The sequence below is a fragment of the Apis mellifera genome, linkage group LG3, assembly GCF_003254395.2.
Source record: "Apis mellifera strain DH4 linkage group LG3, Amel_HAv3.1, whole genome shotgun sequence".
Lineage (NCBI taxonomy): Eukaryota > Metazoa > Arthropoda > Insecta > Hymenoptera > Apidae > Apis > Apis mellifera.
This window is the reverse complement of record NC_037640.1, coordinates 2,049,001-2,064,137: the sequence shown is the minus strand read 5'-3', so window position 1 is coordinate 2,064,137 and position 15,137 is coordinate 2,049,001. Positions and strand designations below refer to the sequence as shown.

At 28.1% G+C, this 15,137-nt stretch overlaps 1 protein-coding gene and 1 long non-coding RNA gene across 6 annotated transcripts in view; one reads left to right on the top strand and one right to left on the bottom strand.

The window, feature by feature from the left end:
- The window catches only part of LOC100577932, a 90,269-nt gene extending 85,406 nt beyond the window's left edge, over positions 1 to 4,863 (top strand). Inside the window, exon 3 of the mRNA XM_016911285.2 lies at positions 4,157 to 4,863. Coding sequence (XP_016766774.1) covers positions 4,157 to 4,192 — 36 coding nt within the window. The 3' untranslated portion in view covers positions 4,193 to 4,863. The remainder of the gene's footprint in view (positions 1 to 4,156) is intronic.
- The window catches only part of LOC100577971, a 64,439-nt gene that overhangs the window by 22,864 nt on the left and 26,438 nt on the right, over positions 1 to 15,137 (bottom strand). The window lies entirely within an intron of this gene.

The window sequence follows — 15,137 nt, the reverse complement described above, 5'->3', positions numbered from 1 at the left end:
CACGAGATTCGAGCAAATTTAAAAATCTAATATTCCTTTTTAAAACGATTTTCACGGTTGTTGATCTGCGAAATTTGATCCGTTTTTTTTTGTAAAATTAAAAAAAGGAGAGGAGGGGGATATTATGCCACGAGCTTGGCTTCTCGATGCTATTTTTTTTTTTTTTATATTTCGAATTGAAATGCATCGTGTGCGATTGTCACGGTCCTTTGTCGGATTTTGCAAAAAAAAAAAAAAAAAAAAAAGATGCATTCGCGCGTGTGTTGGGTTAACACAGTTTTTGGGGCGTAACGCGCGCCCGTAGAGATTGGGATGACGAGATTACCGTTTGTCTGTATGAATTTGTTTTTTTATGTTGTACGATTCTGTTTCTGCAAATCCTCAAAATTGTTATTCCCTCCCTTTACAAGTCTGTGTTTCCTTTTTTTCTTCTTCTTATCACGCGTAATTTTCATCTCGAATTTGTCGAGAGAAATCTTTGTATGTAATTTAAAATATATTCTATTATTATTTATACACAAAAAAGAAATTGTTTAATGCTAATTCTATGTGCAAGAGTTCAAATATCAGTTATTGTGACGAGAATCTTTCACTTTTTCTTTTCTTCAATAAAATAATTTTAGTTAATATTTTCTGAATTTAATTTTAAATTACAAATCTATTACTGAGAATACCTGCACGAAAGAAGAAAGAATATATGTACGTGTATTAATCCTCTTTGTGCAATTAAACATTTTGTTTGTTCATTTCATAGAGTCTTGATAGAATGTTTTATTGAATAGAATCACATTAAAATTTCTCTGCAATAACGAAAAACAACGTTCAAGCATTGCAATGAATTGGGAAAGAAGCATATTAAATTACTGAAGGACCACAAAGTAAAATTATTAATTCTATTTAAAATAGAAGATAGTTAACGATTAATTATATTCAGTTTTAGTTAGTTGTTGTGTCGAAGATAAATGTAACGTGAGTTGCAATTAATATAATGAAATGACAAATCGAATTATATTACAGAAACAATATAATTCATACGAAGCGAAACTATAATAAATAAAACGAATTTTGCTGCTAGAGTTAGCCAACGCTTGTCATTTATCATCTAATTCTAATATATCACGTTTCCTATGGACATAAATTTTCCTTCTGCTTCCTCTCCACTAAACTTGTGCAAGTGTGCATTTCCCCTGGGACCTTCACATTCATATAAAAGATTATATTGATCAGTTGTGTCAAAGATTAACAAAATTCAATTGTATCGTGTCATGATGATTATGTAAACAAATATAAGACAGATATTCCAAATGAGATAGATATAGAAATTGAAATATTGTGCTTTATTTAAACAATAATTTATACCTTTATTAATTATGAATGAACGGTTTCAATATGGAGAATATTCATTCAAATTTATTTATAAATATCTACAAATAATTGGATTATAGAAATGATTTATCATCATATAATATATCAGTAAAGTTTTGTATAATCATAAATGATTTATACTTATGAATTTTTTGATTTCCAATGATCAATATCTTTATAATACTATCCACTATTTGAAAAGATATTTGTAAGAAAAGAAAAGAAAAATTTCTACATCTGATTTATTATTTTCCCTCCAAAAAAAAAGTCTCAACTATTTATTAAAATTCTGATTTACTTAAAACATATAATATATTTCTTTAAAGATTTTGCAAGTCAGGAATTAATAATATTTCTCGTTTATTTACGATTGAAATCTTTCCAAACAAATCGTTATCAAAGAAATCTTTCGCGCTTTAAACTTTAATCGAAACTTTACAAAGGCAATATCTTATTACTTTAACGTGCATCAAACTATTATACCATAATCGATACCTTTTTAATAATTGAAAAGATTCAATTGCCTCTAATTTAATCCCGTCAAAATTTACCTCTTCTCGGAATTCTAAATAACCAATTTTTTAAAATTTTTTTAATGGAAAGGTTGAAATTAATAAGATATCCGTTTGCGCGGCTATAATACGGCTACCGGACACTCGAGATTGCAATCAGTCACCGGAACTCGTCCAATATTAAAAGATCGCTTTTTCCCCAAAGCGAAAGAGCCGCTTTTGAAGGGCGTTCGATTCGCGCTCTGTTGGAAGTCCATTTCCTTAATTCGAGCCTTTATGTCCGTGGTTTAATGCCAACTGAAAGGGAAAAGGGGGATCGCCGTTATCGTTAATCGTTACTGCTCTCTCTCTCTCTCTCTCTCCCTTTGGCGAGATTAATACCACAACCACGGCCAATAAACGCCGCATCTCCCCGCGATTCAACCGATAAGAGAAATTGTTATTGCGTTCGACAGTTTGAACGTTTGTTTCTTGGAATTGAAAAAAGTCAAACAGATTTTTCCCTGATTAATAAATACGAGCTTGCATGATTTTTTAAAATGGAGATGGAGAGAAATATATTTTTATTTGTTTCGAGTAATAATGGATTTTTTTTTTTTTTGATATTCCAGAAAAAAATTGATACACTCCTTTCTTTGTAAATTTTTAAAAGATATTTCTTTTTAATTTTTCATTAAAAATATTGAAATGTTATGATTATTTATGATTATTGGATATTATTATCGTAGAAAATAGTTTTTGTTTATTATAATTGTTGCTTTAAAAATAATAAATTATGATATAAAATCGAATGTTTTCGAGATTTAGAAAGAACTAAATAAGGTAGAACATTTTTAATATCAACTCGTGTAAGTATTTTGAAATGAATATTTCGTTGAAATATGAGAAAATAAAAATGTATTTCAAATAACAGTTTTTAATTATAATATTATTACGATACAACGTGTTCAAGTTATATTTTTATCGTTGTATGTCACAGCATATGAAGAACTCAATCTATTTTCAATATCAAAATTCGATCTATCCTCAATCAAGAAATAACAAATGAAAAATGGAACGTAGCCATCTTTGATATTTATTGCGTTTCGATTAAATAAAGAATAAATATTTTGTTTACGTCAAATGCAAACGATAAGTAATATTTTTGTTTGTGATTTAATTAAAATGAAACAATATTTGAAAATAGTATTCATTTATAGAAATATTATCTGATAATCCCTATTCTCTTAGCTCTGTTTACATTGTTATTTTTCTTATGTATATACACTTGTGATTGATTCTGAATAATATTGTTTCTATAATTGTTTTTATACAATGACAATTTGTTTTTTATTAAAATGCAATTTTAAAATAATTACTTGATTTAACAAGTATGCAATAAATATTTCAATCACACGTATTTATATTTTTTAATATGAACGTGAAATAATTAATTGAAATTAATATTTCCTTCAACGTATGGAGAAATATATTATTTTCAAGAAATTTCGTCCAACAAACAATTACAACTGTATCTTAATATTCGCAAATTTAAATACTGTGAAATGAGAGAAAATAAATTAATATAAAGAATATAAGAAGAAGTTTATTTTTGTAATTGAATTTTTATTTTCTCTCCTATTTATTTTATCTTACAAACAATAATCACAAAAAATATTGATCAATAATTAATAATTTAATTTGTTTGGATAGATATTTTAAATAATTGGAAATAATTTAATAATTTCACATTTGAAATGTACGTTGTTATGCATTATTTATAATAAAACAACAATTTGTTTTCAACAGAGCTGAGAAAAATTTCAAACAAAATTAAAAGAAAATACTAAAAAAAAAAATATTAAAATATTTCCATAAGCAAATACTACCTTTAATTTACCATTTATTATTGAATATTATTATATCAAAGGATACAAATTTCAATACACAAATTAATAATATCATATATTAAAATATAAATGAAGGTTAAATTTTCATATACAACACTGTATAATAATATCCATAATAATGAGTTATTATAAAAATATATACATATATTTGAAATACTATTTTTTAAGATATCAACACTCATATGTCTCTAAATAAATAAATCATATTTAAAAACTTTATTTATAAATCTCTCCCCCTCGAAGAAATAGAAATATTCATTTCCATTCATTCGTTAGAAAAATCTATATTCTCGAATGAATGTTTATTACAAACTTGTGAAATTCGTAATAAATCATATCACAAACTATATAAAACTGTTCTTGTATATATAGGCAATTCTTGGATTTCAGGCATGGAGAAAGCAATCAAGCTTGGAGACCAGATAAAACGGCTCGCCAATCGAGCTTTGTAATAATCGTTAGCAGCTTTCTTGTTACCGGAATTAATTCAATTGGCCGATCCGTTGCTCGTTGTATCAGCGGATTTTCAACCAATTGGAATAACAGGGCTTATCTTTGCATCGTAGTTGTAAACCCGCTGATTGTTGCGTGCCAAATTACATCAATCCTGATGATGATCGTTGATGTTTCGCAGAAAAGAAAAAAAAAAAAAAGAATCCCCTTCCAAAACGTGGAGAGAAAGAGAGAGAGTCGTACAAAGTTATTTTTTCAGGATTTCATAGATTTGCAATTGTCAAAATTGTTTTTTTCTTTTTCTCTCTCTCTCTCTCTCTCTAAAAAATCAAAACAGATTATTTTAAATGACACTATGATGTATTTTTGATTTTATTTCGTGTTGTAATTGATTATTATGAAGATTAGAGTTCGACGATTATTAACATGTTAACATTATGAGTTTCAAAAATCGATTAATTAAAATTTAATCTTCGTAAGGAAAAGTATAGTAGGAAATTTTTATTTGCTCTTTTTTGATTACTTTATTCGAAATAACGAATGAATTTTGTAACGACACTTTCATATTCTGCTTCCTTGTTTCGAAAATTGAGAACTATTCTATTATAGTAGAAGTGTAATATTAACCTTCTGGCGTTGAGACCTTCTGGGTCTGAGAAACTGAAATATATGTATTACTTTATATAGAATTAATGTATTATATATCACAAAATATATATTCTTGATGAAATAACTTTATATCTTTGAATATTGTTGATTGTTCACCGCATGAAAACTAATAAAATAATAATTTTAATTAGCTCTGTTATAATAGTTGAATTTTTATTCGAAAAATTCTTCAAGGAAATAAAAATATTCTTATTTCTATTTATTTGTGAAAAAAATTAAAAAATGGCGCGATTTTTAATTTTCTTGGGGGAAGAAATTTCAAGCTAAAATGAATATTCTACACTTTCAACAATGTCGCACGAATATTTAACTATCTTCGATACGTTAATTGGCGAAGCAATTTTTTTTCCCTCTCTCTCTCTTTTTTCCCGCCAGAATCAATGGATTTCGGAACTGATTCTTTCGAATTCCAATTACACACCGCAGATGGTGCTTTCCGCCAGAGATCAATGGATGCGAATAGATTCTTTTTTCTTTTTTTTTTTCTTCCTTTTTTTTTTCGCGGTAATTAAATTGACCGCGCTTTACTTTGCTCAATCCTGCGAGTTAATAATTCTTGTTCGAGAACGATCGAGAAATTGCTGTAAAACTCAATGAAATTAAATTTCTCGATATCGGCGAGCAGTGCGGGGGAAAATGAGAAACATTTTGCAGAAAATTCAATTTCAATTTTTTGTCGTTGGAAAAAGGGAGACCACGAATGATTCGTGTTTTTCTTCTTTTCTTTTTTTTTTATTCGTGTCGATTAATTTGGTATTTTGGTTAATATACTTGGTTTGAAGTCCTTTTTTTTTTTTTTTGGAGAATTGTAATGGTTACTTTTGATTGTTGATTCTTTTTGATATTGCTTCATTCTATTAATGATGTAATATTAATAGATTCTTTACAAGAAATTAATTATATTACATTGATTTTCGATTTTTTAAAAACCAATCGATCATGTAAATTGTAACTTAGTTTCAAAAAAAAAAAAGTAATCCTGACACGATAATAAGTTATTTTTAAATTATCAAATATTTTTTATTATTTTACATATATCAATTTTTGCATCAATATCATCAAAAAAAACAGGATAACACGAACGATTTGCTTACTCAAAAGATTAATATCAATTAGATCTTTATTAACAATTGTATATTTTTAATATTGTATAAAAGATTGTGGACGAATGTTGATTCGTTGCAAATTATATCCACTAATGAAACAGAAATTCGAAAAATATATCAAGGATCGAAAGCACTTTCCAAAATTCAAATTTATAATATGTAATATTTTTAGCAATAATAATTACGATATAAAATATCTTTTTTAAAATTGAATTCGAATGTTACATTAAATAAGCTTTGGAATAAACATTTGAATCCTTAAATGAAAATAAAATTACTTGTATTTTCTTCTTTTGGATTATTTTGAATTTGCATAAAAAAAAAAAAGAATTAGACGTGATATTTAATATATATTACTATATATAATGATGATTTAGAAAGAGATAGAAAAAAGATCGTAAATGCACGAGGAAATTCGAGAAAAGATTAAAAAATTTTTGGTTAAGCAAAAAATTTTTGTGCATTTTCCCCAAAAATGGTAAAAACCCAGCTATCCTTCTTTTTTCCGCCCCGAGTTTTTGAATTTCTGTCCAATAATCGTGAAAACGATAATCGTTATCGAAAAAAAAGAAAAAAAAAACAATTTCAAGTATCAATCAAATATCATCGATCGAAAAAAAAAAAAAAGGAAAGAGCAAAAATTAATTTCCGCAAAAAAGAAAAAAAAAAAATCATATTCGATCCTTCATTTATTTGTTATTCAAACCATTTCACAGTGCTTCACAGTAAAAACGTTTTAATAAACGTGAAGTGCACTCGAATTACCATGCAAGTTCGTGGCATTGAAAATTCCGAACACGAAACAAAAAAAAAAAAAAAGAAAAAAAAGGAAAAAAAAAAAGGAAAAAAAAAACACGAAATATCGAGTTTGCGTTTGCAGGGAGAAAATTTCTCGTGGTGAACATTCCAACGGCCTTTAAAAGCACGCGCATAACGATAGAAGAAGAGGATTCAATACGAATATTTAAGAGAGATGGCCATCATCGTGACATTTCAAGATACAAAATTTGGACTACCCTTCTTAAATTTAATCCTAAATTTAATTGTAAAAAGACAGATTGATAAGAGGATAAAAATCTGCTGCATATTTAAAAATTTAATTTTCTAATGGAGAACAGACGATTCAAAAAAATCTACATTATATGATAAAATACAATCGTGGTGAATCTATGCAATCCAAATTTTATATATACCATACTTTGAGGATGAAAATTTAATTTTTAATACTAGAATTTCTCAATAACAGAATCAGAGAGAGTTTGTGAAACAGATTGAAAAATTAATTAATTTAAAATTTCGAGTAATACTTTAATTAATAATATTTTTATTTTAAAATCCTCGGATAATATTCATCCCCACGTTTAATTACGATTATTCGAATGCTTTGAACGATAAATTATTCAATCACTAAAATTTTAGCCCATCGTTTCATCTATCCTTCCATTGCTGCATTAATACTTGTGATCTATGATAAATCACCGAGATCATTTGAATCGAGTTCCTAATATTAACGTCACAAATATCCTTTCAGAATCATTTTACATTTAACATTATCGACGATCGGTAAACGATACGACCAAACAATCACGAATTTAATTTAATCACATAAAATAAATGCAGATGGTAAAAAGAAAAGATATCTGCAAAATTCCATTTTTTTAATATATATAAATATATATTCGAGGAATTAATCCAAGTTATATTGAAAACCAATCTATGATCTGGACAAAAATGTCCCAAAGGGGGGTCGTCGTAAGTTGGTCCATGCAGCCGACGAGAAAATCTTGCTTGTGCATTCTGCCGGCGTCTCGATCGAGAAATCGAATTCTGGTTAGGCGGTCGACCCTCGAACGCGACATCTTCGTCTCTGATGTCGAGGGAGGAGGAGGAGGAGGAGGAGGAGGCTACGTTGAAAAGCCCATCACCCGAGCTCCGAGTCGCTTTCACGATCATCTCGCAGCCTCTACTACTTTGTCGAATAGACTGGAGGGAAGTCCATCGTGCTGATTCGCGGCGCATATTGATTCGAAAGGTTTCTTCTTCGCGTGCTATCCCCCTCCCCTTTCTTCGAATCGACGCCCTCCACGATTATTTCTTTCTCCGTTACTCGAATCCTACACATCCAGTTTCTCTGGCCCCGGTTAAATTCGTGATCCGATTCTTTAAATTCCTTCCTTCTAACATCCAGTTTTGGTCTTCATCTTTGCAGTGCAGTGTGTAGTATTATTTATTACACGTTTTTCTTAAACTTTATTAAACATATTCCATTACATTTATTCTATCTTAAATTAGGATTAAATCTACATCTACATCTACATCTAAAAGATCAAGAATTTGAAATTAAGAATTGTATTTGTAATTAAAATCTACATCTACATTTACATCTAAAAGATCAAGAATTTGAAATTAAGAATTGTATTTGTAATTGTGATTATAAATAAAAAAGAATTGGAAGGAAAGAAAAAAGTCAAAGATTATAATGTGATAATAAGTAAAGTGATTGATAAGTAAACTATTTCATCTTCAGTAATTATTTATTCATTTATTCAAACTTTATTAAATGTATTCCTATTTTTTATTATTATTGCATTGCATTTATTCTATCTTAAATTGTAGGATTAAATCTAAGAATTTGAAATTAAGAATTGTATTTGTAATTGTGATTATAAATAAAAAAGAATTGGAAGGAAAGAAAAAAGTCAAAGATTAAAGAATATAATGGAATAAATAAAGTGATTGATAAGTAAGCTATTTCATCTTCAATAATTATTTATTCATTTATTCAAACTTTATTAAATGTATTCCTATTTTTTATTATTATTGCATTGCATTTATTCTATCTTAAAGGATTGTAGGATTAAATCTAAGGATTAAGAATTTGAAATTAAGAATTGTAATTGTGATTATAAATAAAAGAGAATTGGAAAGAGTCAAAGATTAAAGGATATAATGGAATAAGTAAAGTGATTGATAAGTAAGCTACTTCATTTCATATTTATTCATTTTCCATTATAGAAAGTGTTAAAAATGGTAGTTAATTAAAAAATGAATAAAAGTAAAATAAGGATATATAAAAAATGTTTCTATATTATGGCAAATTAAAAATAAATGAAATGTATAATAGAATAATAATCAATGATAAAAGAAATTAAAAAGTTAATTATTCAAAAACTGCATCTTTCAAATTCATTATTCTTAGAGATATATTAATTCCATACAAACACTGTCCAAATAGCTAAGTGTTTGATCAGGGACCAAATCTATTGTCTATCATTTATCAATAGTTACAGAAATACTCTGATACTCTAACAGCATTCAATGAAATTTGGATAATGGATACGAACATTTCTCTAGTGTTCCAACTAGTTTCATCAAAATAGACATCAATATCGAGATATTCTATCTTGATATTTCCATTATATGCATACAGATTTGCATTCATATCAATATTCAACATTCATCCCTATCCTTTGGAAAGAAAATTTCACAATCTATCTTAAACGCTTCAATTTCTTAAAAAAAATTATCAATTAAATTATCCTTCAAAGATTTATTTATTTTATGTATATATGTTGTATTTTAAAATTCTTTCTTTATATATAAATAATATTAATTTTTTACATTGTGCAAATCATTTTATAATTAGCGTATCTTTTTCACGTAACATGTTGGTGGAAGATTAAGGCTGTTCAAATGAGGATAACCGAGACCCTTTCAGGTTCTAGTTTAAATGATAATGGGCAAGGCACATCGGGGACACTTAAATCCTCCCTTCTGCTTTCCATAAATAATTGGAGGTGGAAATGGAGCGGATTCCCTTGTGTATTAGCTGACGCTTCGCCATCGAGAATAGAGTTTCGTTTTCCGATTGCTATTCGATGGAAACTGCTTGGCTTCTTCACAGTTTCCTCTGAATAATTAAGGGCTTTGCCAAAAGCTTTCTCAATCGTGTAACACGGCTGATCACTGATTCGATCGATTAAAATTTTTACCATTTATCGAAAATCAATCGTTAATTATTAGTTTTCTTCGAGCATTGATGTTTCTTATTTGGATGATATTTAAGGATGTATGTTAATTGTATATAAATGAATTTTAGTATTTTCAAGTATTTAAATACCAGTTTAATTAATTACACTGTTAAATTGCCAATTTCTTCATCTTTTGACAATTTATTTATTTTCCTTTTATATATCGTATAAATTAAAAAGAAATTGTACTATTTGTGTATTTATAAATACTAAAATCACGTTAAGTAAAATTGATTTATCTATTATATATTGGCTTTCTTTGAACATAATTTTCTGTAAATTTTATAATTTTAATAATACATTATTTCATATGAAAAATTAAAAAAAAAAATAAAAATTTTATCATAAAAACTTGTTCAGAAAATAGAGGAAATTACATTCTTGAACTCGTTTTTTGTTTCATCCCGATATCTCAATTAATTGCTCAGATATAAGGACGCAAAGTTTCCATAGCGCTAGTGTAGAAATTATGAATGGATCTAGTGACCTAAATATTTTTCCTAGAAACGCGTATTACTTCGAGGAATCGCGTCTGTCACTTGTCTGGAGCTTGTGATTGGTCAGTGACGAGGTGCGAGCGAGAGGTCCGAACACGCGACCAGGACGGAGATAGCAAACGGTTAAAAATTATCCTTTTCTTTACACGACGATATCTCGGCAACCGGAAGTCGTATCGAGATCAATGAAAAAGCGTTTTAAAGGGGAAGGTTCCGCGCTTCTAACGATCTTTTATTCGTTGACCGAAAATCATTATCCTCGGAGTTATAGCGATTTAAAATTTTGATAATTTTAATAGGGTTTAAAGGCAAACTACGTTATTTCTGGGAAAGTATGAAATATAAAGTTATACTTATAACAACTTTACTAATGATATATTAAAAACTTTAAATTGATTTAAAAGTTGTATTAAATTTTTTTGCCTAATGTAAGTTAAATTTTGATTTAATCGACTGAAAGTCTTCAAACCGTATTTTTCAATGTCTATATATTTCAATATAGTTTTCTTTTCTACGATTTGAAATATGTTATTCGATATGAAAATCATCTGTTTCTTATTATTTATATTAAATAAATGTATATATATTCGTTCACGAAGAAAAATTTTATAAATTCATGCCTATTGATATTCTCTTTCAATAACTAAAAAACAAAAAACTGAAGACGCATTTCTTTATTCTCGAGCTTCACCTTTTTATCTACGTTATAGATATCTTTTCTTTTTTTTTTTCGTTTCTTTTTTAAAAAAAGAAATTTTTTCAAGAAGATCCAATCGTGTTCTCGACTCATAGAATTCAGCGCTTTTGGGCCAACATTGTTGATGCTGATGCCCACGCTGTTGTTCCTGTTTCCACTTGTCGTGGATATGCTTGAGGCTCGTCCGTCTCGTGTTACAAGCGCAGGATACACTCTGCTCGATCCTCCCAAGCACATAAGGTACACACGGGCCAACCTCGTGCTCATTCAGGATTTAATTGGTATCAGTTACGCCTTAACCATGTTGCGGATACCAGCATACGTTCCACTACCCCCTTATTAGACATTCGAATTAATTGCCTTTGAGAACGCTTTGCCCCGCTCAACAGGGGATCGGCGCCGACTTTTCATCAAACTTTTCACGCATCGAGCAATCGAATTAAAATACGTTTTACACGATTTTCAATTAATCGACAATTTTAAATTATGTATCGTTGGACTTATATTCTTTTCGAATTTTTTTTTTTTTTTTTTTTTAATTCATTGAGAAAGATGTGAAAACGAAACGATGTAATATGAAATATGTATGCTTGTACGGATAGCATATTTAACTATTTCCTTCTTTCTTTCTTTTTTTTTTTTTTTTAATACTTTTTTCACAACTTCACGGAATTTGCCTAGGGGCAAAAAACCGAAAAACCGCGAAAATATTTTACGAAGTTAAATCCTCTTAACGGCCAGTACGGATTCTGGTCTAGCAAATATTTAACAGCGCACTAAAAATTGATTCGAGGTTTTTTTCTCCCCTCCCCCAATCTTTATTTTCTCTTTATGACTTTCGTTCATCGAAGTCAAGTAATTTTCATTTAACAAAAATCATTGGTCAAATTTGCTTTTCATCTTTATCGCGTGTACGATTCTAATTTCTTCTATTACGTGCTATTAATCTAATTGGTTAAGTGAAAATGTGATGTGATTTGTTTATAATATTTTAAAAAATCAAATAAAATTAAATGAAGCTAGAAAAAAAGAACTTGTTAATTATGATAACTTTTTTTATCTACAAGATATCACGTTTTTAATTTGCATATTTTACTATATGTTATTAATCTGATTGATTAATGAAAATATGATCTGATTTATTTATAATATTTTAAAAAATCAAATAAAATTAAATGAATCTAGAAAAAAAAGCTTGTTGTTAATTATAATAACTTTTTTCATTTATAAGATAGATGTACGTTTTTAATTTGCATATTTTACTATGTGTTATTAATCTGATTGATTAATGAAAATATGATGTGATTAAAAAATCAAATAAAATCAAATGTAGCTAGAAAAAAAAACTTGTTGTTAATTATAATAACTTTTTTTATCTACAAGATAGATGTATGTTTTTAATTTGCATATTTTACTATGTGTTATTAATCTGATTGATTAATGAAAATATGATCTGATTTATTTATGATATTTTAAATAATACAATTATATTATATTACATGCTTTTTTTTATTAATACTACTAATTCAAATGAAGCTAGAAAAAAGGAACTTGTTGTTAATTATAATATACTTTTTTTATCTATAAGATATCACGTAGATTTTTAATTTGCATATTTTACTATGTGTTATTAATCTGATTGATTAATGATATTTTAAATAATACAATTATATTACGTGATATTTTTTATTAATACTTTTAATTCAAATAAAGCTAGAGAAAAAAGAGCTTGGTCGTTAATCATAATAATTTTTTTTTTTTTAATCTACGAGATATTACGTTTATAAAGCACTAGGATAAAGGAAAAACGGGGATTCGAGATAGAGGTAGGCGAATTTATTGAGAAAAATTGCTTTGGGCAATGAATCGAATCTATTTGTTCCGATAGATTACTTTTTAAAAAAAAAAAATTAATTTAAAAAAACAATTGTATTTATACTCTGCTAACTTAAAATATTGAACCTCGAACTCCCACAGTGTTATATATTATATTCAATATATTATCACTATTTTCAATATTGACGCTTCGAAAAAGCGTAAAAATTTTCGTCGATATTCTTCCATTCATTGTTTCTACATCGATACAATTATATATTTGTCGATACCTTCCAATAAACAATTATTATTAATCACACGGGAATCCCCTTAATGCGTGTAATGTGATTTTCAAAAAGTTGAAAAAGTTTTTGTTTTTCCACACTCGATATTGACAACTTTCGCTTTGAATCAACTCAACATCGCGTCGCCAACAAGTTTATAAAGTTATGTATAACTTGTTGTGACGCGTTTCGCTCGTGTACACAGAGCCAATACTAGTTTGTAGCGATGGGATCAAGTTTAATGCGTATTTACCCGAAACCAAATCAAATCCAAAGATTTGTTTCCCAGAATTCGTATACTATTAGGGAAATATAGTGATTAATTTTGATATTTACGAAATATTTCGATCAATTTCGAATCACGAAATGGATGAGTAAATTTTATTCACGAGTATTATTTTGAAGTATTATTTATTCAACGAAATGAATTGAATTTTTTATATATTTGAATTTTGAAAAATTGAATTATGGAAAATTCATTCGTCTTGAATGAACTTTTACTTGATAAATTTGATATTATATGAAAAGAAGGAAAATTAAAGAAAAATAATATTATTTTAATGTATATATCATTTCGTTATTAAAATTAAATTATATAAAATTACAATTTATAAAAATTACTTTCATTAAGAAAATAAATTTTAAAAAAGATTCGAATTTTTTTAAAATTCGCACAACAAATTTAGAAAAATTTCATTGAATTATAAGTATATCATTAAATATTAATAAACATGTATATAAAATATTTATTCAAATGATATCATAATATTCGTGATATTTACTTCTCCATGAGCAATCATCTTCAGCCATAATTAACTGATAACACCCCATCTTATTATTATTTCTTTTTTTACGATAATTAATCGTAATTATCAAATTTCGAATCAATTTCACTACTCAATTACCACGATTGAAATTACTGCTTGATCGTTGCTCGATTCTGGTTCGACTCCATCGCTATTACTTTGATACTCTCGAAACGCAAAGACGAATTACAATCGTAACAAAACACTCTATTATTTTCCACAATGACCACTCGATTAATAATCACGTTTTAGAATAATCAGTTTCGATTGAAATTACTGCTCTATTATTCTACCTCATTACTACATTAATTCGATTGAAACAGAGAAATGGTGTCGAGGAAGAAAGTTGCTTTTGATTTAGACGCGTGACAACCGCTGACGTCACTATCTACCTATCCTCGGATAATTATTATTGTCGACGCTATATCGAGGCTACGAGATCTTCAACTTCTTATCCCCCTCCTCTCTTTCTTCCTCGCCTAACCTCCTCTTCCGTCGTTTCTTTTTTTTTTTTTCTTTTCTTTTCTCTTCTCAACTTCTAGCCTCGCCAACTCGGTGAATAATGAATCCCCAAGATCGATGGTACAACAACTTCGCTGCTTTTCTTTCCTGCGGCGTATCCTGCAAGCAGCACGCCATTTCGCAGCGAATATTACCCTTCGGAGCGAGATTATACCGTTCCAGAGGAAATATACGATGTCACGGGGGAAAGTATCAAATCGGTGAAGTTGGAAAGGAGGGGGGAAAAGGGGGGGAGATTGAACGGTTTTAATTGTCAAATGTGACGAGGTGAATTCGAGAAGGGCGCGCCCTCTGAAGTATCTGCTGTTGCAAATTTATTTCAATTATGTTTGCTAATGTGATTCACAAGTGTATTTATAATTAAGTTGCTCTTATAGTAATATACAATATCGATTTTGAAAGTAAATCAATTTAATCAATTATTATTCAATTTTAAAGTCATTTGCAATTTTGTTTGTACCATCAATTCGATCGATATTTAATATTTATGA